General features: G+C 55.4%; 1 protein-coding gene and 1 long non-coding RNA gene across 4 annotated transcripts; one reads left to right on the top strand and one right to left on the bottom strand.

The window, feature by feature from the left end:
- Nucleotides 1-249: 249 nt before the first annotated feature.
- On the bottom strand, nucleotides 250-20,434 carry LOC122234376. Its single transcript, XR_006212156.1, has 6 exons — nucleotides 19,231-20,434; nucleotides 16,916-17,052; nucleotides 12,561-12,680; nucleotides 7,947-9,494; nucleotides 1,038-1,418; nucleotides 250-481 (listed from the first exon to the last, which is right to left on the bottom strand). It is a non-coding gene; the product is annotated as an uncharacterized LOC122234376 (long non-coding RNA).
- On the top strand, nucleotides 12,721-25,663 carry SMPD3 (sphingomyelin phosphodiesterase 3). Of its 3 annotated transcripts, none has more exons than XM_042970580.1 (8): nucleotides 12,721-12,815; nucleotides 14,252-15,784; nucleotides 20,611-20,686; nucleotides 20,829-20,984; nucleotides 22,511-22,600; nucleotides 22,874-22,937; nucleotides 24,870-25,032; nucleotides 25,295-25,663. In XM_042970580.1, exons 2-8 carry the CDS (start codon nucleotides 14,471-14,473, stop codon nucleotides 25,394-25,396), a joined length of 1,965 nt encoding a protein of 654 aa, XP_042826514.1. In that variant the 5' UTR covers nucleotides 12,721-12,815; nucleotides 14,252-14,470; the 3' UTR covers nucleotides 25,397-25,663. The 3 variants fall into 3 exon arrangements, with proteins under 3 accessions (XP_042826514.1, XP_042826516.1, XP_042826515.1); XM_042970582.1 differs by having other exon boundaries at nucleotides 12,725-12,824; XM_042970581.1 differs by having other exon boundaries at nucleotides 12,741-13,131.
- The last annotated feature ends 601 nt before the right edge of the window (nucleotides 25,664-26,264 follow it).

The following is a 26,264-nucleotide window of genomic DNA, read 5'->3' as shown; positions in this document are numbered from 1 at the left end:
TAGAGAGGGCTTTGGTCCCGGCAGCCAAACTGGCTGGATTAGGTGGAGGGCCAAGGGGCGCCGCACACGGAGCCTGGCGGGGTGGGGGTTGAACTTCCTGGGCCGGGTCCAGGAGGCCAGGCCCGGAGCCAAGGATGGGTCTGGAAAGTCGAGGACCAGACTTGGGACTGGAAGGCGGGACTAAAGAGTCAGAATAGCGCCTCAAACCAGGGGGCGCGGTCCAAGAGGGGCGTGGAGGCCTAGGAAGAGGGGGCGGGGCCAGAGTGTCGAGGGTGGGGTCAATACCCGAGGCCAGGGGCGAGGTTAGAAGGGCAGGGCGGGACCAAAGAGCGAGACCCAGCCTACCAACCCCCATTGGGGCGCTTGTGTCTGGAGCTGCTTATGCTCAGGCCAAGCCAGCAGGAGATACAGGGAGCCGGTGGCATCTTGTCCAAGGCCTCCCCTCACACGAGTGCTCTCCCAATCATCTTCTAAGTAGACCCTGTTGAGGTCACGAAGTGTCTCTGCTGAGCGTCCCCTAAGCCAGCCTATCTTCACCCTTATCTGCTGCTCTTTCTCTCCACGCGGCTTTCTCCTCCACCCGACCCGGGTCCCGGTGGCCACTCTCCATCTTCTGCTGCCTGGGTTCAGTTCTCTCCACCCCCACATATCTTTGCGAGGCGGAGATTACAACGAGCTCCTGGGGGAAAACTCCAATTGTTCTAGCTTCGCCTATCAGATCAAACCCAGGCCCCGAGGCTGGAGCTCTGAATTCGCCTCTCTCTCGTCCCGACCCTGCACACCCTCAGCGGCCTGGCCCAGGTCCAGCTGTCCACGAGGAGGTTTCATCCCTCCCGCCCGTCAGGCAGAGTCCTCCCCACTTGTCAACCCTCCGACCCCCAGGCCTGTGCACATTTGTCGCAGAAACCTCAGCCCCCACCCCCTCTAGCTGTACTTCGTCTGCAAGGACCGGGTCCACACCCTCCCCTTGGCGACGTGGAGGGTGTGGCGCAGCCTCTGGCGCAGGTGGGGCCCCTTGGTCTTTGTACCTGGCTCACCTGTTCTGGGCTGCTGGATGGCTGTCGGTTGAGTTCCGGACACCTCTGTGAACCGCTCATCTCGTTTCAGGTCCTGACTGCAGTGGCGCCCCCTCTTCAGACGAAGATCAAGAGGGTCCCAGTGGCTCCTTCTCAGGTAAGATAGGGGTTTCTGGAGAGGGTGGGAGTTGCCTCTCCAGGCCTCCCCTCGTAGGCTGATTAGTGTTTTATATAAAGAGGTGCTGGGTGAGATTGTTTAAGAAAAGGTTCTGCTGCTTGGTTTAAAAGTTTGAAAACACAGCTGCGCAGTAAGCCATCAGGGGGCTGGCGGTCTGATCCTGTCCAGAACTCCCTCTTGTGGAGTAGAATGCCAGTGGAGGGGCGTGTCTCACACACCCAAATCTATGGAGAAAATACAAATTCCTTCGATACCTAGGGAAATAATTGAGGTAACACTTCGCAAAAATGAAGGAATACAAGTTAAATATCTTGGGAAATGTAACCAGATATCATTACCCACTAAACTATTGAAAAATGTTTTAATTGCTTAAAACCCAGAGCTGGTAAGGATGCTATGAAACAAGCACTGTCAAACAACTGGTGGAAAGTAATTTGGGCAGGGGGTGGGGAGCTGACACTTGCCTACTATGTGCCCAACACAGCTATAGTCAGGTGACGGACTAAAATATTGAGTGCTTGCAAGGGGGGACAAAGTCCTCAGAGTTAGAAAGCAAAACCTGCATTCTCTGGGACTGGGAGTAGAGGAGGGGTGGGGCTGAGCAGCTCCCAGGCTGCTGGTGTCAGTCACAAGAGCAGGGTCCCTGGTCTACAGAGACAATCCATAGGACCACCACTTCCACCTTTTGCTTTGAGGAATGGCATTTGCCAACATTGCTCAAGATCAAATTCTGTTTCTAGCTTGGAAAATCTGAAGATGTGAGGGGCTGGTCACCCTTCTGGTGTGCAAGACTGCAAATGTGTGCAATAAGTAAATGGACAGAAACTGCCAGGTGTCTAGAGAGAAATGACCTGTTTCATCCAGGTCAAAGGTCCTCTGGCCATAGAGCCAGGGACTGGCTGGGACTTGGTAAACAGAACATCATTGTGACTTTCTGACCCCAAGCCCCCTGCTGAGGCCTCATCCCTGCACACAGATGGTGGCTACCAGGGAACAACCCCAGCAGAGGCATGGAGACCTAGAAGGGTATGGAGGGGAACTGCGCACAGCCCCTGGGACTTCAGAAATAGGAGGCGATGCAGAGTGATCAGGATGCTGAGTCTGGCCTGCCCTTCCCTGCCGGGTGTTTGGGCATCTTCCTGGGGTCAGCAGGAGCCACTGAAGAGTTTAGCAGGGAAGTAATGTGGTCTACTGTGTAGTTTTAAAAGACCCCAGTAGCTGCCATGTGGACCAGAAGAAGGGAGGCCAGCTGCAAGGAGACAGGTGGGAGGGGGTGGGGCCTGACCCCGACACACCCCTGGGAATGGATATGAGGGGTCAGGGAGGTAGAACTGTGGTCCGGTGGGAAGAGGCATGGTATGGAGGAGGTCCAGAGCCTCAGGGATGATTCAGGAGACAGAGCTGGTGGTGGGGCAGTGGAGGAAGAGGTGATCTATCAGGAGAGACACCTGGGAACAGATGACCCTGAAGGATCAACCAAGAGAAGAGAAGAGTCAGAGGAAGGTCTAGCTCCTCAGGGTAGGCAGAGGAGGAGGAGACAACAACAGGCTCTGAGAAGAAGCAGACCCAGAGACAGGAAAGGAACGAGAAGGATGGTGGTTCCAGGACCGAGGGCAGAGAGCAGAAGGACAGATGAGGATCAAGTGGCTTGCACCTCCCACTGGGCCTATTTTTAAAAGTAAAATCAGGTTGAAATTGCATAGAGTGTTTTCTCGTTGGTGCTGACCTCTGTTCTGGCAATTTTCTCTCCAGAACTTTACCAGAAAGCACGGTGAGACACCCTGTCTACCTTCTGTCTGGCTGTGAGGGTGGTGCAGGGAGCTTCAAACTAGGGGGCTGCCCAGACACTCAGCCATCCAGAGCGTCGCTCGGCCCTCCCTGCTCTGAGCAGAAGACTGGCTCCAGGCTAGCCTGATCTGTGTGGTGTCAGTGGGAAGCCACTGGGACATTCTAAACATTTAAGTTAAACAAGCCCAACTCAGGATAAACTGTCAGTGAATGCGCTGGATCCTCCCTCCAGGCCCATTTTCCACAACTGCTCCTCCCGGCGTCTCCTCCCCGGCCTCCTGGGACTTGGTGGGTCATTGTGGTCAGGGCTTGGCCCTGCAGCCTGGACTATCTGAGTGGCTCTGCCTCCCACATGCCTACTCGCAGCTCTCTCCGACTCTCCACTTCATCCCCCTCCCTTGCTACTGCTTGCTACACCCACCACCTACCACCTTCCTGTCTCAATGCCCTTGAGAAGGACACCCCCACACTAAAATATACACACCTAGAAAGCAAAGGCTCCACCCCCGGAAATTCCCAGGACCTTGCTGTGAAATCCCAAGTAGTCACAGTGCTGCATCTGACTCATCAGAGCTGGATTTCGAACCCCCCCACAAGCTCCCAGGCCTCCCCCCCCCGCGCCAGCCCCGGCATGCACCGCTCAGCCAGCACAACCCGGCAGTGTCTGACCCCCAACCATTAAGCATAGGTTGCTGTATCCATCTCCATCTGCACCACCTCAGTGGACTCTTGACATTCCCTCCTGCCTGTCCCCTGTGGGCCTTGCTTGGCCCCTGGAACCAACCTGTACACTGATCCCTGGTAGAAGTTTTCAGGGGATTTACTTCCCCATGCCCATGGATTTACTTTGCTACTTGTATCACTAGCAGTGGCCTCTTCTCTGAGCAGAAATGGTTTCCACTAAAAATTAAAAGATTATGGCTCAGCTTCCCTGATGCCTCATGGTCCTGAGCAGGAATGGACTGTTCAGAACATACCCTGAGAGAATGGGAAGGAGTGAGCTCCCTACCTGGTCTGGATTTAGGGCAGAGGAACATCATTATTGCCATTTAAAATGAAGATCTTTCTTGAAGAGATTTAGGTCTGGAGGGTGGATCTAGTTATATACCTGGGAAACTGAGGGCTGTTGATCAGTAAGGCCTTGTTTTTGGTAAATGGATTGATGAAACAAAGCCAGAAGCCTTCCTCTATTGGTCAGGCTGGGATGGGCTATGCTGCGGTTTATAATCTTAAGTTTTCTTTTCATTCCTACTACACGTGGGTTAGCTGGGGCCCTGCTCCGTGTGTCCTCACCTTGGGACCCAGGCTGATGGAGCAGCCACCATCTTGAATGCTGCAGGTAGATGTGGCAAAGGGAGAGAACTCTGGAAGGTCTCACGCCTGCTGTTAAGGACTCTGGCCCCGCAGTGACCCATATCATTTTCACTCACAGCTCATCTGTCAGATGGAGCTGGTCACATTATTCCACCCAGCCTGGTCCACAAGGACACCAGGAAGTGCAACCCTGCCTCAATGCCCGGAAAGCAGGCTCTGGCCTCGCCAGGGGCTAGAGGAAGGTAGGAGTCCTAGCCTAGACTTGGAAGCGGCGGTAGAGACAAAAAGGGAAACATCTGCCCAACTCTTCACAAAGATAAAGTGTGCTTATAAGTAGTCATTCCTGAATGGAGATATGTCACTGTCTACACTAGCATGTCTATACCAGCAATCTGAGGACACGAAGCCTCTTTGGCCAGACCCAAGGGTTCCTGTTTCCCTTTTCACAAGTGCAGGATTCAGTAGCCAAGAACTGTGTAGAAATGCTACCACGACCAGAGGGGTAGGCGTTAGTTGGAACCCAGAGCCTCAGAAGACCCTTGGAAGGCAAGTTTGGTGGCAGCAGTTAGAGGGAACTTGGGGGCTATAGATCCCCACCATCTCTTCTCCCCTGGCTTTGCTGGGGACAAATGACTAATTCACAGTCTTACGCAAAAGAAGGTCAACATCTCATTCATGGGGGAAGCTGACTCCAGCAGCCCCCAATCCCCTCTCACTTATACATTCTGGAGTGGGCGCTGAAACCCCACAGGCAGGTCAGAGGCCGTCTAAGTCAGGCAGTCTTTGGTTTAGCCTGAGTGGGGTTTCCTCTCTCAGGAGGAGGGAGTTCTTGCCCATTCTCTCAGAGCGAGGTGCTCCAGTGGTAACGTGTGTGAGGAAGGACCTGAGTATGGCAGAGGCCTCGGACTCCAGGCCTCTGCGAGGGCCCAGGATGAGTGCCTGAGTGCTCCGTGGTACATGAGACCCAGCCTCTGTCCAGAAAACCCAGTTGCCCAGGGCTGCAGGGAGGCTTGGCGAGACACTCACGCCTGATTTTATTTACTCATTCACACTGATTTGCTTTTTGATCTCTGCATAAATTCTCCTCTAGGACTCAGTTTGTTAAATGTTCTTTGCACAGAAAACTTTAGGTTGAATGTGAAATGATTCCCTTCAGAAGAATTTTAGCAAGTCTGTTCTGTTTTAGGAAGGTTTGTTGTCTTCATCTGTGTTCTCTGATGCCTTGAAATGCCTACACACCACTCAGGCGGCCAATCCATTCCAGGAGGAAATACTGTACTTGAAATGCAGCTGAACACTGGGTCTGCATAAATCCTACCATTTGTGTGGACTTGTATTTAAAGTTCTACTCCCACAGAAAGTATGTTGTCATTTCTTCTTAAGCAAAGGATGTTCCAAGCCTTGTTCAGCTCATGAACCATTAACATCAGCCCTCATGTCAGGGAAGCAGGGACTTCGCTGGGACAGCAGCCTCAATAGCAGAGCCTGAGAAAAGTGTGATTCCTCCTGGTCTCCATCCCTCAGGAGGGTCTCCCCTGAGGGTGGAAGTAGGGCTGGCCAGAGGGAAGCATGCTGGCAGGAGACACCCCAGAGCTCACCTGAGGCAGGTGATGTGACCTGCTGGGCAGTTCCAGGACCCCCTGCTCATGTCTGTTTGTGAGGACCAGCTCGGGCAAAGACCTCAGCACACGGGCAGGCTCAGGCCACTTGAGGTAGGAGCCCCATGCCAGTCTAGATGCTCAGCTATTGGCACGTGCCTCCTGATTTGGGCCTTGCTTAAGGATGTTGAAGCCTCCTCTCTGGTAGTCACAACGGCCTGCTCCAGTCCTGCCTTGGAGCTGCCCTGTCAATGCCCGTGTGGAGAAGACCCTGGAACAGACTGATCTCAGACCTGATTTTCATCATGGAGGAAGCACTCACCCCCAGCTTCCCCATGCCCTGGGCTCAGGTATAGACTTAGGTGCCAACCGCCACCTAGCCTTCTCCTTAATGGCCCCCTTTCTGGTCACCAATAGATGATTCTAGAAAGGCAGAAAGTAGAGGGTGGGGTGCCAGATCTTCAAACTTAGCCCCATTCTGTGATGAAGCACATGGACTCAGGGCAGCTGCCCCATGGCACTGTTGTAGCACAAGGTCTTGAACCCAGAAGTGTTGCTATTTTAAATATTCGATGGATTTGGCCACCCCTGGCACATATACATCCAACGTGGCTTGAGATTTGCTTTCCAGTCATGCAGGAATCAGCTTCATCTGGGCTTTCTGAGCTCTGACATGGAAATGCCAAGGCTGGCTGACTGAAGGGGTGCCACGGAGCTGCTTGCAGCCTGTTCCTATTCTCAGAAACCACGTGATGCATTAATAGCTCCCTTGGAAAGTGTCTTTTTGAAAATTTTATGGCCCCTTGGCCTGTACCTGCACAGGTTTCTGCAGAAGCCTGTGACTTGGGCTTGCACAGGCAGCCCCCACCAGACCGTCCTGCCAGGAGAATGAGGCCCCCATACCCCTGCACCATCCTCACCCCTTGTTTGGGATAGCAGGGCACCCTGTTGTCAAGCAGCCAACCACACAAGGAGGAAACTGTGAGGGCTCCGGCTGTATCTTGAGGGCCTTTGCAGCAAGAAAATTAACAGTAGCAGTAACAAAAAATATTACTAGAGATGTGGCAGGCACTGTGCTAAGTCTTCATACATCATTTCCAACTACCCTGAGCTAGTTATGTTATTATAGATGCCTAACAGATATGGAAATCACAGCTCAGAGTCAGTGGCCTGGCACCCGACTTTGTGCTTGCAACATCTGCACTGCTGTCTCCTGAGGGATGCTCAAACCATAGCGGCACAAACCCCAGGCACCAGGTCCTGCAGGGCCTTCCAGAACTCAGGAGAAAGTCCCCCACCCCCATCCTTTGCCCAGTGGGCAGGCCATGAGGTGCCACAGAAGTGTACCCAGGAGACAAACTGATTAAGAATTGAGTTTTAGAAAGATCAGGTCACTGGTATATATTAGATAGGATCCCTTTGATGGCAAGCGACAGAAACGCAACTTTGACTAGAGCAAAGGAAATGGTAATTTGGTAACTCACTCATTAGAAAGTCTGGGGTGGTGTTGTCTTCAGGCCCAGGGAAACTGGAGCTCAAAATGTCACCAGGACTCCCCTTCCAGCCCTAAGGTCTATTTTCCTTTGAATTAGATTTGTTCTCAAGGAAGGCTCCAGAAGCTTCAGGCTCTTAGTGCCTCCACCTCAGAGAAAATGCAGGCCTCTTTCCTGAGAGGTCCAGTAAGAGCCCCCCTGAGAGCGTGGGTCGTATGACCATTCACCTTGCGATCAGGGGGCTGTGGTGCCGGTTGACTTAGTGTGGCTCACTGCTCTCCCCTCGGATTGGAGGGGGACAGACAAAAGCAGGTCTGCCACTGCCAGAGAGGTGGAGCAGGCTCGGACTTGGGTCTGTGCTGGTGCCAGAGACTCCATCAGGTGCTCTCAGGCTGCTGGGGGGGGGGGGGGCCGATGTGCAAACAGACATGTGCCTGGTTAGAGGGCCAGCTGGGGGTGTGTAGGGAAGAGAGGGTATAGGCAGGATGGGGAAGTCAGGGAGAGCTTCAGAAAGAAGGGGGCAGGTACTCTGGATCTAGAAGGGTGAATGGGCATTTACCTGGCACACCATGTCACTGGGAGTTGCTGCTATGGCACACGTGTTAATGCCAGACCCCATTTCTGTGGATTTCAGGGATTAGCCTGGATTTGTCTGACCCGCATCACTTTTAAAGGCGTCCTCTTCAGTCTTTCTTTCTGTCCTCCCAATGACGAATTGACTCCAAGTTTCAGCAGATCAGAGCTCATGTTGCTATGCCAACCCTTGTGCGGCTGGCATCCAGGCAGAAATGGGCCGGCCCGATCTCGGCGCCACTGGCGGATGCAGGCACATTTGAGTAATTGGATTGGAGGGATCCTCTCGGTCTTTCCTGCAGAAACCTGGGGCTTGGCCCAATGCCTGTTTAGACATGAGCCTGTGGACACAGAGAGGATAGGAGGAGGTCCCTCTGCCCCAGGATTCCCAGCCCAGCTGCTGGGAAGACAGGGCTCAGCAGGCATACGGACCAGAGCAAAGGGCTATGAAGGAGGGACAGGTCCCACCCTACACCCAGCCTGGGGCAACTCCCAACCCTCATCAACTTCCCCCAAAGTTCCCCAAAGCTCAGAGATCCCTCAAGACAATTCAGGCTTCCTTGAAGGGGCAAGGGCTGGCCTTGGCCAGCAGGACTGGTCTGGCTTGCTTACTTTCCTGCTGCAGGAAAAATTCAAGTCCAAAGTCAACCTTCATCTGGGACCCTCTGAGCCCCAGTGCAGCAGGCCTTGTGTACCAGCATGCCTGCCAGGTCCATTTCCCAGGGAAGTGGGAAGTGGGGTGGCTACCCTGGTGCCAGTGCCACCTGGTGCCTGTAGCAGAGGTCCCGCCCACTGCAGCTTCCCCGGGGCAGCTGCTGGGAACCTCCCCCCAATCTTCAACACCAAACAGGGCAGGCCTGGCCAGGCCCTATTCCTGCAGATGCCCTCCCCAAGGGATAGCAGATCAGCTGGTCCCCGACATCTCAGGGAGGTGTATGGGGGAGCAGCTTTGGCTTAGCTCGGCCTCTGAGCAGTCCAAGTCTTCCCTTCCTGTGCTGAGGCATCTGCAGGTCAGGTCACCACAGATACCAGTAACCCACAGGACCCTGATGTAGAGCTTCTCTCTGTCAATGTCCTGTGCCTGCCCAGGAGTGGCCAGCCTGTGACCACCTCTTTCTCTCCCATCTGGACTCCAAACCTCCCCAGGCAACTTCCCCTCCTTGCTGGATCAGCCTGCAAACCTCTCTGCTCCCTCTGTCTGCCCTGGTTCTGCAGCCCAGTCTCCTTGTCACAATTAGGCCCCATCCAGTCCTCACTGTAGGGAGAGGAACACGTTTGTGAAGGCCAGCAGCTCCAGCCTAAACAGTGCAGATGGGTCTCTGAGGATCTGAAAGCATCACAGGTCAGTCAGGAGCTTAGAGGATCAGAGGATCGGGGGCAGGGGGTGCGGCTCAGGCTGCCCCCAGCACAGTGCACGGAACCAGCTTGTACCATCTTCAAAATCCACTGAATCCACAGGTCAGGCTGAGCAGCCAGGACACACAGGAGCCAGCTTCAGGGGAGGCGGCTCCTTCCTGACCTGGTCAGGGAGGTCCTACAAGGAAGAGGAGGGAAGGTAGGGAAGGATTAATCCTCATGATTAGCCCTGGAAGGCAGATATTGCTACCACTATGCCATAGATAACGAGACAGGATCAGCAAGCCTGACCCTCCAACCCAAGCTGAGTGTTGAGCAGGGCAGTTGGAAGTGAGGGGGCAAGTCTGAGGTCTCCATTTGTAGGACAGAGGTTGACTCCCAAGAGCCCTCCCTTGGGGCACTGGGTAGCTCCCCACAGTGACCCCAGAGCTCAGGAGTGACCATGAGGAACTGAGGGTATCTGGGACTCAAGCCCAGCTCTGGAGACCATGGTATGGGGGCAGGGGAGGGGGCATCCTGAGCAACCCTGGAATCCACTCACCAGGGCTTATAAAAGGGAGAAACCCAGGAGTGATTGTTGCTTTAAATAGGAACCTGAAAGAGCAATCCAGCGTGTGGGGTTGAGTGGCTACAGTTCAGCACATGTGGCCTTTGAGGAACCTGTCACCCTGATCAGAGATGCCCATGGTAGACTTTGCTTGGCAAAGATGCCAGTTCTAGAACAGGGAAGCAGAGAACTGGGGCATGGAGGTGACGAAGGCATGCCTCACTGGGAGACTGAGCCTGGGCTGGGCCACCCACAAGGTCCTGCCCCGCCAGGGGGTGTGGGCAAGACAAAGGGCCCAGGGATACAGGCTGGGTGCCCTGCTGCATCCCCCTCGGCACCCACACCCTCGAAGGCTTCTAGGGCTCTCTGAGAAGTTCCCAGCCTCTGGCGTTTAACTTCTACTCCCCTCTTTCATGGGGAAAGTGTAGATCAAACTAATTAATGTGTTGTTGTTTGTTTGCCCTCCTTTCATTTCACTGAGACAAAATAATTAACCACACAGCTCTAGAAACTGGCTCCATCCGTGGCAATTCCTTTTGTGTCAACTGCTTCAGCAGCTTCTGTGCATAGATGTAGGGACTGCATGCAGGAGCGGGTGGCTGGGCAGCACCTGGGGGCTCCTTATGTCCAGGGCACTGAGGGACAGGAGGCAGGGGAGGGGCCCCAGATGGGGGACCCAGTGGCCGTGAAGAGCTAGGATGCTCGGATCTGCCACATCTTAGAGGAACACCGTGGTGGCCCTTGGGCTGCCAGCCACCTCAAACCCACTGATGCCTGCGTTGAGACCAACAACATTCTTGGGACCAGCCTGGGGTAACCAGAAAGGTCAGGCCTGGCTGCTCACTGCCGCTGCAGGCAGGGCTGGGAAGGAACTTGCCCAGAAGGGTTCCTGTGGCCACAGCAGAAGTGAGGTGGACACAGGGCAGCTGGAGAGGGAGCCAGTCCCCACTGATAGTGCGGTCACAGCTGATGGCAGGTCCCTACCCTGCCTGGCCAGTGTTAGGGATGGGCCACATGGGAGAGCAGAAGGTTTGGGAATTTCTCTCAGGAACCCTTTGACCAAGTGGGGCTGCATCTACCTCTGAGGTGCTAGGGACCCTTCCAGGGTGGGGCTGGGTAAGGAAAGAGGGGCAGAAGCACAGAGGGCCCCTAGACAGAGACTGGGAGATTGGACTTTCTCCTCCAAGGCCACGGGACTGCCAAAGGGAGGATCTAGTCAGATTGTTTAGGAAGCTCCTTCGACCACTATGCACATTGTGGCCTGAGACGGAGGATGGTGACAGGGTGCAGTAGGTGCTCAGGTAAGGGTGGTGTCGGCTGGGCTGGTGACCTCAGGCCACAGAGAAGAGGAAGAAAGAGCTAAGGAGATTTGGGAGTGGGCCTGCTCCATGCATTTGGGGGTGACATCTGAGTGTCCCCAGCAGTCCGGCCTAGACCCCTACCCCCAGCACCTTGGTGCCAAATGCAGTGGCTGCTGGAGACTTGGGAGACCCCATTCCACCTTCCCCACCTGTAGGGACAGGACCTGCCACCTCCTCTAGGTCCAGTTGGTGCAGGCGGCTCTGTGGCCTCCCCTACAGCTTTCACTGCAGCCAGTCTGAAGATGGCCGCACCGTGCATTGCTGTGTGCTGCACACTGTGCTGAAGGCAGCCAAGCCCACAGGCTCAAAGGGAGCCAGTGGGCTGTTGCCCCAGCTTCGGGTTAAATTCAAATGAAATTTTTGGGATTTTAAAGAAACAACAGGCGAGTCTGTCAGATAGCAGGTATGGGAGAACTCTGGACAGCCACCAATCTAAGTACTAAGCCACAAGCTCTGGGCCACAGAGATGACACAACTCTCCTGGGGGTTAAAGATCGTGTGCACAGAGGGTCAGCAAGCCTGCCACAAATCCTCCAGTTTCAGCCACTGTCATAAAATTGGTTTCAGGGTCTCAGCCCAGGAGCTTGGCGTAAGTTAAGGACCTCTGAATCAGCAAACCCCAAAGGAAAGGCCATCGGGGTTAGGACACCCCACATACAGAGCCTGGCCCTTGGAGACCAGGGCTCAGGCTGGGTGTGGAGGAAGTGGTGAAGGCCACTGTCTGGTCTGGAGCTTCAGGACAGGATATCAGGGTCTCCTCCTATCCTCTCTGAAACAGGTTCCCCTTCCCTGCCCCATGAAGAAGGGGAAAGGGACACAGTGGCTGGCCCTCTGGCCTCACCAACATCCTTGACAGTGAACTTCATTGCCCACATCTGAGTGAGAGGCCTTGCTACTTCAGCACCAGACAAAGCCCCATGATCCCAATGCCCACAAGCGGAGGGCGTGCCTTTCCCAGATTAAACCAAGTTGCAGCACAGAGCTGTCTGCAAAGGAGCTGTTTCCCATGGCTCCTGGCCAAACAGCTGTGGTCTGAGTAGACACACCTGCTTCTACAAATTGTAACCTTCCGGCGTTTGCTTCAAAACAATTTCCTCTGAAGAAAGTAAAATCCTCATGAAATATATTCTCCAGAACGAGACACAGACATCAGCTTAGATTCGTCTTTAGACATTAAGCTCTGGTCTGGGACAAGCACCTCGTCCCCGTTAACTCAGCCCTGGAGATGTGGTTACAGGAGTGCACTTGGGTGACAGGTACACAGCAGAAACTCGGCACCCCGTCCACCCTGCACCTCAGGCCTGGAGGCAGAGCAGATTGACCTCCACTCACCCACCCATTTCTTGAGCTCCTGCTGGTGCAGCTCCAGGACCCACCACGCCCTCAAGGCAGCCCCTTCTTTCAGGAAGCTTCCAGTCTGCTGGGGAGGTGGCCGTGTCCCATGAGCATTTATGACCTAAAAACGCAGAGACCAGGTCATGAATGAGGGGAACAGGAGCCCCCAGTGGACGTACTTAAGCTACCTGGCAAGAGGGGGCAAAAGGGCCTCTCTGAGGAGGTGATTTCTGAGCTGAGTCTTAGAAGAAAGGGGGTGAGTCAGGTGAGGGGCAGGGCATGGGCAGGAAACCACATCCTACTGAGTGGGAGATGGGGCTGCAGACACGGAGGCCTGGCTAGAAAACAAGACGCCCAATAAGGGCCAAGTGAGGCTCCAACTTTCAGAGGGTTTGAGGTATCTGAGGGATGGTCGGATCAGACAATGAGTCACCCCAGCCACTGTGGCCTAATGGATAGGAGGCCAAAAAAGTGGGCGAAGCTGCGATGCAGTCGTGGACCAGCACAAGGGCTCCAGGAGAGCTTGGGGAGGATGTGCGGACTGAGGGAAGGCAGGACCCAGGTGACACCAGGTACTGGCTGAGGTGACCAGGGAGGCAGCAGGAAGACAGGCTGTGAGGCCAGGATGGATGGAACATGGGCACAGACCCGCTGGTGCCAGGGCAGAAGCTGGACTGGGTCAGTGAGACAGTGAGCGGGAAATGAACTCCCTGACAGAGCTGGTAATAAAGACTCTGGATTTGCTTATACCAGCTTCACCACAGAATGATCACCAACAGGTCCCCGGAGGCTGGGCAAACACTCCAGACTCTGGTCTTTATTGATTCTACATTCAGCATGATGATTGCACCTGGCAGTCTCTCCTAGGCAGGACCCCAGGGCCTGTTCTGAGGTTCATGCACTGGCTGGGACAGGGACCTGGGATGGACTCATTTCTGCAGCTGTGGGCCTCAGCTGGGCCCTGGGGTTGCATCTCAGGCTTAGGGGAGAAGCTTGGGCCAGATCCTTGCAGCCCCAGGACACTTCTCCGAAAGTCACAGGGACCATCATTCTAGAAGTTGTTTAGGCCGGGGCAGCGCCTGGGTCCTGGTCAGAAAGGGATTTCTGCTGGGGGTCACCAGGGGTGGGAGCGCAAGAATGGTCTGTCTGATGCTGTAGGCGGGGGCCAAGTGAGAGCCTGGGTGTGGGGATGGCCCTCCTCTCAGGGTTCTGCCAGCCACACTGCCCTCTGCCCCAGGACTCTCTGGCCCCTTTCTCTGCAGTTTGCTCCCTCTCTGTTGGGACCTGAAGGACACTCCGTGACAAGCAGATGTGTTTGAGGCTCCTCTGAATCAGGGTCACCTCTCACTCATTCCAAGCACACCCCTGGCTCCTGATGGGCTTCTGGCTGCTCCAGGCTAGTGTCAGGTCCAGCCATCCTCTGGGATCCCCAGCCTGCCTCCCAAATGCCTATTAAGCTGGGCCCCTCCAAAATCCTGGGTCAGTTTTCAAGCAGTTACAAGATCAAGATGGTCAGCTAAAGGTGGTCATGTCACCAAGCTGTTTGCTCCAAGAAAACCAAACACACACAGGCAAACAGAATGCTCCTGCTCATGTTGGAGGAAGGGGACAGGGTGAAGGGAGACAGTGGCCCCTGCTTTCGACCTGCTTCCCTAAGGGTGAATAAAAGCGCCCTTCCTTTCTGTCTTGCAGGTTCTCCAGCAGGCCTTGATGGCTCAGCATGGCCCACTGAGGTGAACCATGACCAGTTGGCCAACACTCGCCACTGACCACTCAGAGACGCATCTCACCAGGAGGTGACCCCTCCTCCAACGGACCCCCGCCCCCCGCTCACCCACCCCTCCCAGGAAAGTGCCCGCGCCGCCACAGACACCATGTAGTAGGGCCGGCTGCGGCGCCCAGTGAGCTGCGATGGTTTTGTACACGGCCCCCTTTCCCAATAGCTGTCTGTCCGCCCTGCACGCCGTGTCCTGGGCCCTCATCTTCCCATGCTACTGGCTGCTGGACCGGCTCGTGGCCTCCTTCATACCCATTGCCTGCCAGAAGCGCCAGCGGGCAGATGACCCGTGCTACCTCCAGCTGCTTTGCACCGTGCTCTTCGCGCCCGTCTACCTGGCCCTCCTGGTCGCCTCGCTGCCCTTCGCCTTTGTTGGGTTCCTCCTCTGGTCCCCACTGCAGTCTGCCCGCCGACCCTACATCTACTCCCGGCTGGAGGACAAGGGCCCGGCCGGTGGGGCGGCCCTGCTCAGTGAATGGAAGGGTACAGGTCCTGGCAAAAGCTTCTGCTTCGCCACTGCCAACCTCTGCCTCCTCCCTGACTCGCTGGCCAGGCTCAACAATGTTTTTAACACCCAAGCACGAGCCAAAGAGATCGGGCAGAGAATCCGCAATGGGGCCAGCCGGCCCCAGATCAAAATCTACATCGATTCGCCCACCAACACCTCCATCAGCGCGGCCAGCTTTAGCAGCCTGGTGTCACCGCAGGGCAGTGATGGCGTGGCCCGGGCTGTCCCTGGGAGCATTAAGAGGACGGCCTCTGTGGAATACAAGGGTGACAGCGGGCATCACTCCAGTGACGAGGCTGCCAACGGCCCGGCTTCCGGGGACCCGGCCGAAGGCGGTAGCCTTGAGGACGCCTGCATTGTGCGCATCGGAGGCGAGGACGGGGGCCGGCCCCCTGAAGCTGATGACTCTGCCTCTGGGGGCCAGGCCAGGAACGGGGCCAGTGGGGGCTCGCGGGGCCAGACGCCCAACCACAGTCAGCGGGATGGGGACTCGGGGAGCCTGGGCAGCCCCTCGGCCTCCAGGGAGTCCCTGGTGAAGGCACGGGACGTCGGCAGCGGGGAGCCGGGCGCCACCAACAGCAAGCTCCCCTACAAGGCCTCCGGGGTGAAGAAGGCTGCAGCGCGCAAGAGGCGCCACCCGGACGAGGCCTTTGACCACGAGGTCTCCGCTTTCTTCCCTGCCAACCTGGACTTCCTGTGCCTGCAGGAGGTGTTTGACAAGCGGGCAGCCGCCAAGTTGAAAGCCCAGCTGCACGGCTACTTCGAGTACATTCTGTACGACGTCGGGGTCTACGGCTGCCAAGGCTGCTGCAGCTTCAAGTGTCTCAACAGCGGCCTCTTCTTTGCCAGCCGCTACCCCATCATGGACGTGGCCTATCACTGTTACCCCAACGGGCGCGGCTCCGATGGCCTGGCCTCGAAAGGAGCGCTGTTTCTCAAGGTAGGAGGCTGTGGCTCTGCAGAGTGGCCACACATCAGCCCGTCACAGAGCCACCGGAGGAGGTGGGCTGCAGCCGGGGGTTCCTCCTGGGGGGTGGGGGTAGGCGAGGCCTTTCGTGGAGCCGAACGGGTGGGTGCCCAGCTCAGGGACAAGGAGAATAAGGATGCAGGGACAAGGGCCAAAGGTCCAGGCACAGACAGACCTGACTGGGTCCTCTTGGGCAAGCTCCTCAGATCTCTGAGCCCTCTCCCCATCTGTAAAGTGGGGGCGACCTAGTGCCCAGTCATAGGGTGGGGAGTGAGCTTGAGGCCTGAGGGGTCTTGTGGGTTGGTGGTGAAGGTGGCTGGCAGCGATGGCAGTGATAAAGGGAAGAAGGGGGAGGCAGGGGCCCCTTTCCATTAAGGGGCAAATGCCTGCTCGCTTAGGCCTGCAGCCTCACTGGCCCGGTGCACCCTCCCTCCTGGCTGTCACACAGCTGCCATGCCAGGCACCCTGCCCACCAGCCCAAGGCTTCGCTTCCATAGTCACTAATTAAAGTGAATCATAATTATTTCTGCTAATTTGGATGCAATTGGAGGAGTTTTTAGACCATGGTAATTTGGTCATTACCCCTTATCTTCTACTGAGCCTGACACACTCTGAGTGCTGACTTTTTGTTCCCTATGCAAAAGACACTGTTGGTGTTTCCAGACTTTTCAGAAGGAACATTAGGCCAGTTGATACAGCACAGGACCCAGGCCCCACTCCAGTGGTTCTTGTGTGGCTCTTCAGGCCCAGACATGGGGGTCCTTGACTCTCCATTCACAGAGAAAATTGAATGAACTCCTTTTACCACCCCATTTTGGCATGTGGTTCATCAGTGTTCTGTTCCTTGGATATATTTTTGTCTCAGCAGCCGGAGTGACTTTTTGGGGAAGGAGGGGAAATGTTGTCAAGCTCTCAGGAGGAGAGCGTACCCTCTCCCTCCCACCCCCTACCACAGATGGTTCAGAGGCTAGGGACCCCCTTGGTGCTGCCCCCCAGCCCACACACCCTCACCTCCCTCCTTGGTATTGCACCCTGACCACCATGCCCACCAGGGTCACAACAGTCTCCTTAGGACAGTCCGTCTGCTACGGGCTTTCCTCTTACCTCTCTGGCCGTTCCTTCCAGACTCTTGGTCACCTGCCCAGCCTTTAACTGCTCCCTCTGCTCCTTAGCCTAAAACTGGTCTGCAGATATGTTTGACTTGGTCCACACCATTAAAAAGTTTCCTGTGTTGGCCAGCACTGAAAAATCAAGATTATTCCAATAAAACCCAGTTTGCAACTTCTCTCTCACCTCACAGATCTGGCAGCACCTGGCAGGGCCTGCTGCCTTCCTCCCAGCTCTCAGCCTGAGTGAGGGTTGGCAGCCCCCACAGCAGGGTAACCCCACTTGGCTAGACCTCTTCATTTCCAAGTGGACACTATGGCCAGCCCCACGCACCTACCTCTGGGAAGTCAGTCCACAGACTCCATTTCCATATTTGCTGAGGGCTCTCAGGCTTGTCCCAGCCCAGATCTCTCCCCAGAGCCCCCAACTCTGTGTCCGGCTGCCCCCCTAGACACAGTCTCTTTCACTTATCATATGCCCATCTCCATCGGCCAGCTTCCACCATCCCCACCTTTACTCTTCCCTATGACCTGAGCCCATCCAGGCTCTTAATTTCACTTCCATTTCCTAATTTCCATTAGGAGTCCATCCAGACTTCTAGTTTCACTTTCTAAATACATCGGGGTCCATCCCACATCCTCAGCTGCACCTCCAAGGCCCAGGCCACCATTCCTCTGCTTTTCCTTTCCCTTCCAATCCCATCCTCCTCCTGTCCCAGTTCTGACTCCTGGTGCCTACTTCCTGCTGCCTCGGGGAGAAGCCCATCTCATAGCGGGGCCCTTCCACCTGCCCTGGCCTCTGCTCCAGCACCCCACACCCCCAGGGTCCTCCACGAATGGCTCCTCTTGTCCTGGTCCCACCCTGGGTTGGTCACACCACCTGTGTGGCACTTTCCTCAGCGCAGCCCGCACAAGCCGTATTTCCCGCCATAGGCCCCTCAGCCTTTGTCCCCAGCTGTCTTACTGTCTCTCTAGTGAGACAGAAATGAAAGCCGGCCGACTGAGCTCCCTATGTGGCAGACCCAGCTGTCTGTTGATGAGAGCAGACCTGTTTCTCCAGCCTGGAGGTTTCAGGAGACAGGCCATCCCCCAAGGGGCCAGGGGCTAGAAAGATAGCAGCCATGGCTGTGGCCTTGGCTGCAGGTGGAAGCCAGTGCTCCCTCTATCTGTATCCCCTTCCCCCCCCCCCCCCCCCCCATTTACTCTGTGGCACGGCTATGCCTGAGGAAAGTGTGCTTTCCTGCTGCTGTCACACCCTGAAAAGGAACTAGAATCGCTGTTGCCCCCCTTGCGGGAGAGCCTGATTCTGGGCACCTTCTCTATTGACAGTCTTTGCCCACCAGGACTAAAAGACACAATCTCTTGGTGTGATTATATGTTTTTGCAAGAGAAACACAAGCCTCTGCAACTCCTGAGGACTCACACTGGAATCAATCAATCCAAGCACGTAGTAAAGTGGCTATTGGCAGCTCACGGGCTGATGGAGAGCGGGAGGGGCTGGAAGGGGCTGAGGGAGGGGCAGCCATAGCCTCGCTGCTGTGTCTTCCCTCCCTCGGGGGCCAGTCTCCTCAGGGGAGGGCCTCCCCGGTCCCTGCCCCACGTTTCAGCACAGGCAAGTGACACCAAGTGCAGAGTGAGTAATGGGTTGGCACACTAAGACCATCAAATGGGTGAAAAGCCTGCCAAGTCACCAGGAGTTGAGAAAGCAGCAGAGAGTAGGGTGAAGAGCTGGGCGCAGGGCAGCAAACATCTGACAAGAACTTGCCTCCCCCATCTGAGCCTCATGACCCCCAAGCCAATTCTGGTATAATTTTACTTTAACCTTCGTAATTGTTGTGAAGCCCTAGGGGGGCAGTGTCCAGGAAGCACTAAACACCAGTGCTCACAGCATAGTATTATTATTATGATTATTATTATTATTGAGGGGGAACAGTCACTGCCTGGGGAACACAGGGCAAGCGCGCCATCGTGTGGCCTTTGGAGGCACTGTGGTTTTAAAACTGTGTTGTGTTTTTGCAACACAGTGCATCAGTGGTATGTGATTTCCCAAGACATTCCAGGGTGGTGGTACTAAAGGCTGAGGTTTGGGTCTGGAATGTGGGCAAGAAGTGAATGGTGGGCATAGGAGTTTATAAACAGCCCCAAATTCAGGCTGTACAGCCCATTATCAAGTAACCAGATGTTCATCCCCCCCACAAGAGCTGGGAAAGGAGAGATGTGCATCCATCCAGGCTGGGAAAGGAGATGAAGAGCTGTAGGAAGCTAAGGATGCTTAATGATGTGAAAACCCATATGGAGGAGAATAATGCCAACCTGACTTTGGCAGTGAAAAGAAAGATGGAAGCCTGCCCAGGCTCTCTGAGTGGAGGGCCTGTGATGTGGCGGTGGTTGCAGCCGTGAGTCCAAGCCTCTCTTAGCTGGAGGATGGGCAAGGTCATGTTCAGGCAGATGTTTGCCTCGTAGCCAAGAATAGGCCTCTATGGTCACCTTCCCTGGAGAGTTCCCAGGGTCCAGGATCTCTTCTTCATACAAAACCAATTCTGGAATGGATTAAAGAAGTTTGGGAAATACTGCTGAGGCCTAGGTGGGAGGAGAGTCCAGAAAGAAAGAGGAGGAACCAACCAGAGGCCTCTGGGGAAAGGCACCCACAGATGACCCAAGGGAGCTTGCCTGGAGGGGGAAGGGGTAATCTCCTATTGCAGCCTCCTGCCATTTGCCATGGACAGAGGGCCTGGGAGAGCAGCTGGCTGGGCAGCCACCCCTTCCTTACCTCCACAGCCACAGCCCTGACAAGGGTTCAGGCTTGTATCAGTGTCACCACTGGGGGCTGTTTCGGGTTGTCTGTGATGTCATTATGCCAGCCTATAGAGAAAGCCCACCAGGGACATCTGCACTTGGGCAGGGAGTCACGGAGGAGCCCCTGGCCCCACTTCACCCCCTGGGGACTCTATCTCCAGTGAAGGAGGTGAGCAGGAGGCAAGGACTAGGTCTGGGGAGAGTGCAGCATGAAGGCCTGGAGAGGCCCCTGTGGAAGAAGGAGGGCTGGGCTCTGGATAGAGGCTATGGGACACCTGGGGCAAACCCATGTCACAGGTGTCATAGAGACATAGCCCATACTTGTCATGCCAGATCAGGGGACCAACAGAAACCACTGCCAAAAAGCAGATAAAGTGGCTTCTCATGAAGTCACAGGGGCAGAGAGAGACTGGGGAGAGTGGAGGGCAGGGTCCACTCACGTTGAAGGGATGGGTGGGAGGCTCTGCCTGCTAGGCTGCATCCCAGAGGGGAGACCAGCTTGGATTTTGGAGGGATGGGCTCCAGGGCAGTGGGATCAGGGGAAAGAGCCAACAGACAGGAGTGGACAAGGAAATGAGGGGCTGGCACATGAGGGTCATCCATGTGGACACTCTGGTCACCAGGAGATGGTGGGGGTTCAGGGAGGGAATCAGCAGTGATTTCTGCATTTTCCTTCCTGTAAAGCCTTGCATGAATTGCTAGTGGCACTCATCATGCCACAGGCTGGTATTTCTTTAAACATCTGCCTCCTACCCTAGACGAGAAGTTCCTATAAGCATGACATGTGCTGTTCCTATCTGGGCCCAGGTCTAGCAGGAGCTGACAGAGATGGGCTCATACTTAGAGCAGTCATGACTCGTAGGCTTCGTCATCAACACCTCGCCTCCTCCCCAACAGGTGCAGGTGGGAAGCACACCTCAGGACCAAAGAATCGTCGGGTACATCTCCTGCACACACCTGCATGCCCTGCCAGGTAGGGTCTGGTGGCCCCTGCTTTCCAGGGCAGGGGGGTGAGGGGGGGCAATCTGCCCGCCGCGGGCTGGGATTGGTGCTGGGGCGTGGCTGGGGTCTTAACTGCAGCTCTGCCATCTGGTCTCTATGGCTCTGCCCCACAGAGGACAGTGCCATCCGTTGTGAGCAGCTGGACCTGCTTCAGGACTGGCTGGCTGATTTCCGAAAATCTACCTCCTCGTCCAGCACAGCCAACCCCGAGGAGCTGGTGGCGTTTGATGTCGTCTGTGGAGATTTTAACTTTGACAACTGCTCCTCTGGTGAGGTGGTGGTCCTCCCCAGTTGGGTGGGCTACTGGGGAAGGCATGGGCTCCAGTCACACTGGAAAGGATTGGGCTCCACAGCTTGAAGAACTTCCTGCTGCTTGTGAGCATGTGGGTGGGATATTAGCAAGACTCTGATTTCTGTGACCCCTAGAAATCCTAAAATGAGAAGAGCCCACGCTCTGCCTAGAAAGCTGAGAGGCCTCCTTGCTGGAGACAAAGAGATGCCCTAAAAATGAACTTCTGATGGAGAAGCTTGGGGCTTCTGAAACTCAGACTGTGGGCAAGCTAGCTAACACTACCCACCAAGTCGTTACTCGTCTCCTGCTTTGCACCAGGCACAATTCTAACAGCTGTTTGTGGGCCGGCTGTTTCATTTAAATCTCATAATGACCCAAAGAGCGAGCACAGTATTAATTTACAGGGTGTGAAAGAGGAAGCTGAGACCCAGATAGGCTGAGTAACTAGTCCCAGGTCACACAGCCAGGGAGTGGTTGAACTGGGATTTGAACCCTGGCAATTATATCTTTACCCCTTCGGCTAAAAGACTAAAAATTCATCATGGGTAAACTTTTAAATAATTGACTTAAATAACTGATCTGGTGATCACGCTGATCTCAGTTTACTCCTGGGAGTTTATGCAGCTCTGAGCTTCCCTTTGCCCAAGAAGCTGATGTGAGGAACCGCCACCCGCCCCCCCCCCCCCCACCCGCCCGCCACTGGCTCCTGGGCTCCTTCCACGCCAGCCCCAGCCCAACTACAGATGAGTGAGTGACATGGGGTCTGTGAGCTGAGGCTTAGCCCTCAGTGAAGGCTGGAGACCTAAAGGTCCTACCTGGAGCACAGGGTGGTGCCCTCACTTGGTGGCAACTCTAGGGTGGGTGGGGAGACCAGTGCCTACTGTGGAACATACAGCCCCTCGATGGTAGCCCTGTGGTCCCCTCAAAGACACATTCCTGATACCAGCTCCAAATGCTAGGTGCTCCTGGGATCCTCCTGAGTCAGGGTGGGGATGTGGTACACACAGGAAGAGGCTGTCAGAGAGGGTCTCACCCAGTCAGGCCCCACTGGTGCCTGTCCTTCCTCCCAAGGGGTCTCAGAATGGCCCTCTGGCTCCATGAGTTGGCAAGACAAACTGGAATTCAGGGCAGATCACCTCTCTCTCCTAAGTCCTATATGGTCACTCTTGATTCAACCTGGTCACCCAAGTCTGTGAAGGGCAGGGGCCCCTTCCAGGACGGCATGAGCCAGCCCCCACAGGTTTTGCCACCAGATCTGGGAAGACCTCAAGATCACTGTCCCCTGGAGGCCAAGTGGGACCATGACCAGTGTCCTCAGAAGGATAGCTCACTCCCACCCCCGCTGGGGGTGGGGGGGCATTCTCAAGGACACAGAAAACCAGTGACAAAGGAGACCCCACCCAGAGGCAGTTACCTGAGTTACTGACTAGAACCTAAGGCAGGCAGCCCTCCAGGACAGACACCCTGAGCCCCACAGCATTCCCTTTCTCCCTTCACGCACAGATGACAAGCTGGAGCAGCAGCACTCCCTGTTTACACACTACAAGGACCCCTGCCGCCTGGGGCCTGGAGAGGAGAAGTCCTGGGCCATCGGTGAGCTGGGGCTGGGCACAGGGTTGGGGGCCCTGAGGGGGAATGGCGGAGGGGCACTGCAAGGCCTGAGCCCACCCTGCTGAGACCTGACACTGAACCAAGGCTGGGCTCCCCACAGGCTTCCCAGAGACATTTCAGGACCTATCCCCAAGACCACTCTGCAAGGGGCAGGGGTAGAAGCCCTCACCCATGCCTCCTGCCCCCCAGAGGCAGCCCTCCTAGAGGCTGGCTGGGCCCTGTTCACAGTGACCACTCTTGCCTCCTTGTTCCTAGGTACCATGCTGGACACAGACAACCTCTACGATGAGGACGTGTGCACCCCTGACAACCTGCAGAAGTAAGCAGCCAGCACCCATGTCACTGCAGTTGTGCAGGGGTGGATGGATCCCAGGGCTGGGATGAACACTGAGCACTGACTCTGGTGTGGAGAGATGGGCTGTGCAGGGCAGACTAGAGAACGCAGTTCCATGGGAAGGAAGCCTGTGAAAGCCTCAAAGACTAAAGCTGGGGTTGGGCGGAGACCAGGCCACCTTCATGCCCCAGGGACTGGCCTGACTGAGGAGAAGCCTTCAACCAGGAGGAGGCTCTAGAGGTGGCACTTCCTACATCAGCACCAGAGTCCGGGCTCATTTTACAAGAGCTTGGCCAGCCCTGAGCCATAGCCTGCTTCGAGGCCCTTCTGGGCACAGGGAGAGGGACAGAATCTCTCAGGGTGAGGCCAAGGGCTGCTGAGACCCCTGCAGAAGAGCCATGGAGTGGCGTCCATTGCAGGGAGCCCGGCAGCTAGTAGCCACCAATCAGGCAAATAAAAACGCAAGCGGAGCTAACACTAAGTAGACATTTTCAAAGCAGAAACAGTTCCACTGCAGCCAAGCTTCATACTTGAACCTGATGAGAATTCCACACAGGGCCGATATGAGAGGCCAGCAGCAGAACCAATTTGTAACTCACAGCCCGAGACTGCACAAAGCCATGGCAGTGGCTCCTCACAGCTAATTTAAGCCAATTAATTAGATTATAGACTAAATTTGAAACATCATCCTATGCCGAGAAAATTATCTTTTTATGAGATGATGATTAAAAAATGACTATCAGTAACTCTTAGATCATTGATGCTGGAATTAATTACCAAAGGCCAAGGACGGTAATGGATTATATTTCTGAGATGTAGTGATGCTCTGCATGTCATTAGTGTATTTATCTCAGGGCTGATAAAGGCCTTGTAGAAACCCACATTTGCTGGCTGTGCCTGTCCAGGCGCCCCTTCCATTTGTTCAATGTCCATTGGCCTCTGCAAGTCTCCCGTGAAGGCTGTCCCCAACCAGTGCTCAGGCTCCAAAGGAAACCTGGCAGGAAGGGAACGGCAGACAGGAAGTCAAAAGGCCTGGATTCAGAGTGTTAACACCCAACCTGAGTCCCTTGCACATCCTGTAGAGAACCCTCACCCACATTTAAGTACCCACATCAGTTTTCTTCCTGTAAGAAATGTTATGGCAACCACATCCCACATTTTTTTTTAACGTAATTTCTACACCCAACGTGGGGCTCAAGCTTATGACTTCAAGAGTCACATGCTTTTCCTACTGAGCCAGACAGGTGCCCCCAAAATTGTTCCTTTCTTGGCATTCCTGGTCCCCCAAATGTCCTGGGGCCCACAGCAATCAATCATCCTTGTGTGAGAGGAAAGCTCAGGGGTTTGGTGGCACAGCTGCTCAGAGAGAAACCAACACAAGAGTCCAGGCCCAGGATAGGGCCTGGGTGCTCTCCTGGCTCCCCCACCCCTGCTGACTTGAAACAACGGTCACGGAGGGTGGGGGTGGGTGGTTCTGAGGACCTATAGGAGAGAAGGGTCCCTGAGGTTCACTGCAAAGACCCTTTCCCACCCCACCCCCACCCCCACCCCCTGCCACTGGCTCTAAGCAAAGCCCTGTGTGCAGAGGGGGTGAGCACTTCTGTTCCCAACTCGGTACCACAGGCTCTGGGCAGTACTATGTCCAAACTTCAGCAACAGCCAAGCCCAAGGTGGACATGGACAGACTCTGGAGTGGCATGGCTCAGTCAGGAACTCACAGGGTCAGACTGGGTTTCCCTCCACCTTAGTCCCCTTTTTTTGGGTCCCCCGGGGAAAATAGATCTTAAACACAGGGTTTGGTCTGACCTGCATCTCTCCCACTTAGGGACTAGAACATGGTTCCACACTCAGGATCTGGGGTCTGGAGAATGGGGCAAGGGCTCACCTTGCTTCCTGTCCTTCCTGTCTGTCGAGCAGGGTCTTGGAGACCGAGGAAGGCCGCAGGGAGTACCTGGCTTTCCCCACCAGCAAGAGCCCCGGGGCAGGCCAGAAGGGACGCAAGGACCTGCTGAAGGGCAACGGCAGACGCATCGATTACATGCTGTACGCAGAGGAGGGGCTGTGCCCGGACTGGAAGGCTGTGAGTCGCGTGGGCCAAGCAATGCCTATAGATAGGGGATCCTGTGCCCTGTACCCCTCAGCAGCACTGAGCTCTTCTCTGAAAACGAGATCTGTCAGTCTCAGAGTCCTTGGGGCCCATGGGATGCTCCCATTCCTCTGCCTCCAGGAAGATCCTGGCTAGACCCAGCCCCCACTTCTGCACAGAAGCCCCACCCCTGCCCTCCAGGCCCCTCCTGTGTAGGATGCCCTCTGGATCTAATAGGACTGCTTCTTTCCAACAGGAGGTGGAAGAATTCAGTTTTATCACCCAGCTGTCTGGCCTGACCGACCATCTCCCAGTGGCCATGCGGCTAATGGTGTCTGCAGGGGAGGAGGAGGCATAGACCAGCCACGTCATTCAGAGCAGTGGGGCCTTGCCAACCCTTTGAGCCGCAGCACCTCTCTGGCCATGTCCCCTCCAGCGAGCACCAGCGGTGCTGGGGGAGGAGGGCAGAGACCTGGGGGGAGACTTGGTTAGTCCCAGGTGAGCTGGAACCAGCGCTGCCCTGCACCTCTGGGCACTCACTGTGGACAGAAGGGTCAGGCTGGTCTTGGGAGCCACAGCTGCCCAACAGTGCCATTCTTTCAAAACATGATTTTCTACAAATCTACAGCACAACCTAGTTTGTAACCCGGGGGTTAGTATGAGAACCGGGTTTCTGTACTCTTTGTATCTCTTCTCAAGCTTCGTCCAGGGTTCATTATTTTTGTCTGCTGCCATGTTGTCTCGCATGCCTGCACCCTCGCATGCACGCTGCCCGCATGTCATGTGCCACACCGTAGCCACACAGACCCCTCACTCGGGCCTCACCCAAGGCCAAACTCCAAACACAATCAGAACCAGCCAAAGAAGCATTCCTGGGCATAGGGCCGCCAGCTCCCGCCTCCAGGCCGGACGGCTAATGAGCAGGGACCATGAGGGCCGTGTCCAGTTACCAGCAAGCCCGGGCTCTTCCCAGGGTCTTGCATTCAAGGGCGATTATTTTAAAAAGAAAAACAGAAAAAGTTAAGAAAACAACCCTTCACTTTAGAAGGTCTGCAGACCGTGAGGGAGAACACTGCTCAGGCTCCTCTCTCCCAGGCAATCAGGGCCCCCGAGTCTCCCCTGAGAGACTTCAAAATGGGCAAAGGGAATCTGAGGAGAGAGCATCACTTTTTTATAGGAAGAAGGAGAACTCATGACATAAAGGGGTCAGGGAGCTTCAGGTTTTC

The sequence above is a fragment of the Panthera tigris genome, chromosome E2 (assembly GCF_018350195.1).
Source record: "Panthera tigris isolate Pti1 chromosome E2, P.tigris_Pti1_mat1.1, whole genome shotgun sequence".
NCBI classification, from domain to species: domain Eukaryota; kingdom Metazoa; phylum Chordata; class Mammalia; order Carnivora; family Felidae; genus Panthera; species Panthera tigris.
This window is presented reverse-complemented; position numbering and strand designations above follow the sequence as displayed.

Coding starts and splice junctions, on each gene's coding strand:
- SMPD3 (XM_042970580.1), top strand. CDS start 14,471: ATGGTTTTGTACACGGCCCCCTTTCCCAATAGCTGTCTGTCCGCCCTG. Junction 15,785..20,610: donor AAGGAGCGCTGTTTCTCAAG/GTAGGAGGCTGT, acceptor CCTCCCCAACAG/GTGCAGGTGGGAAGCACACC. Junction 22,938..24,869: donor ACCCCTGACAACCTGCAGAA/GTAAGCAGCCAG, acceptor TCTGTCGAGCAG/GGTCTTGGAGACCGAGGAAG.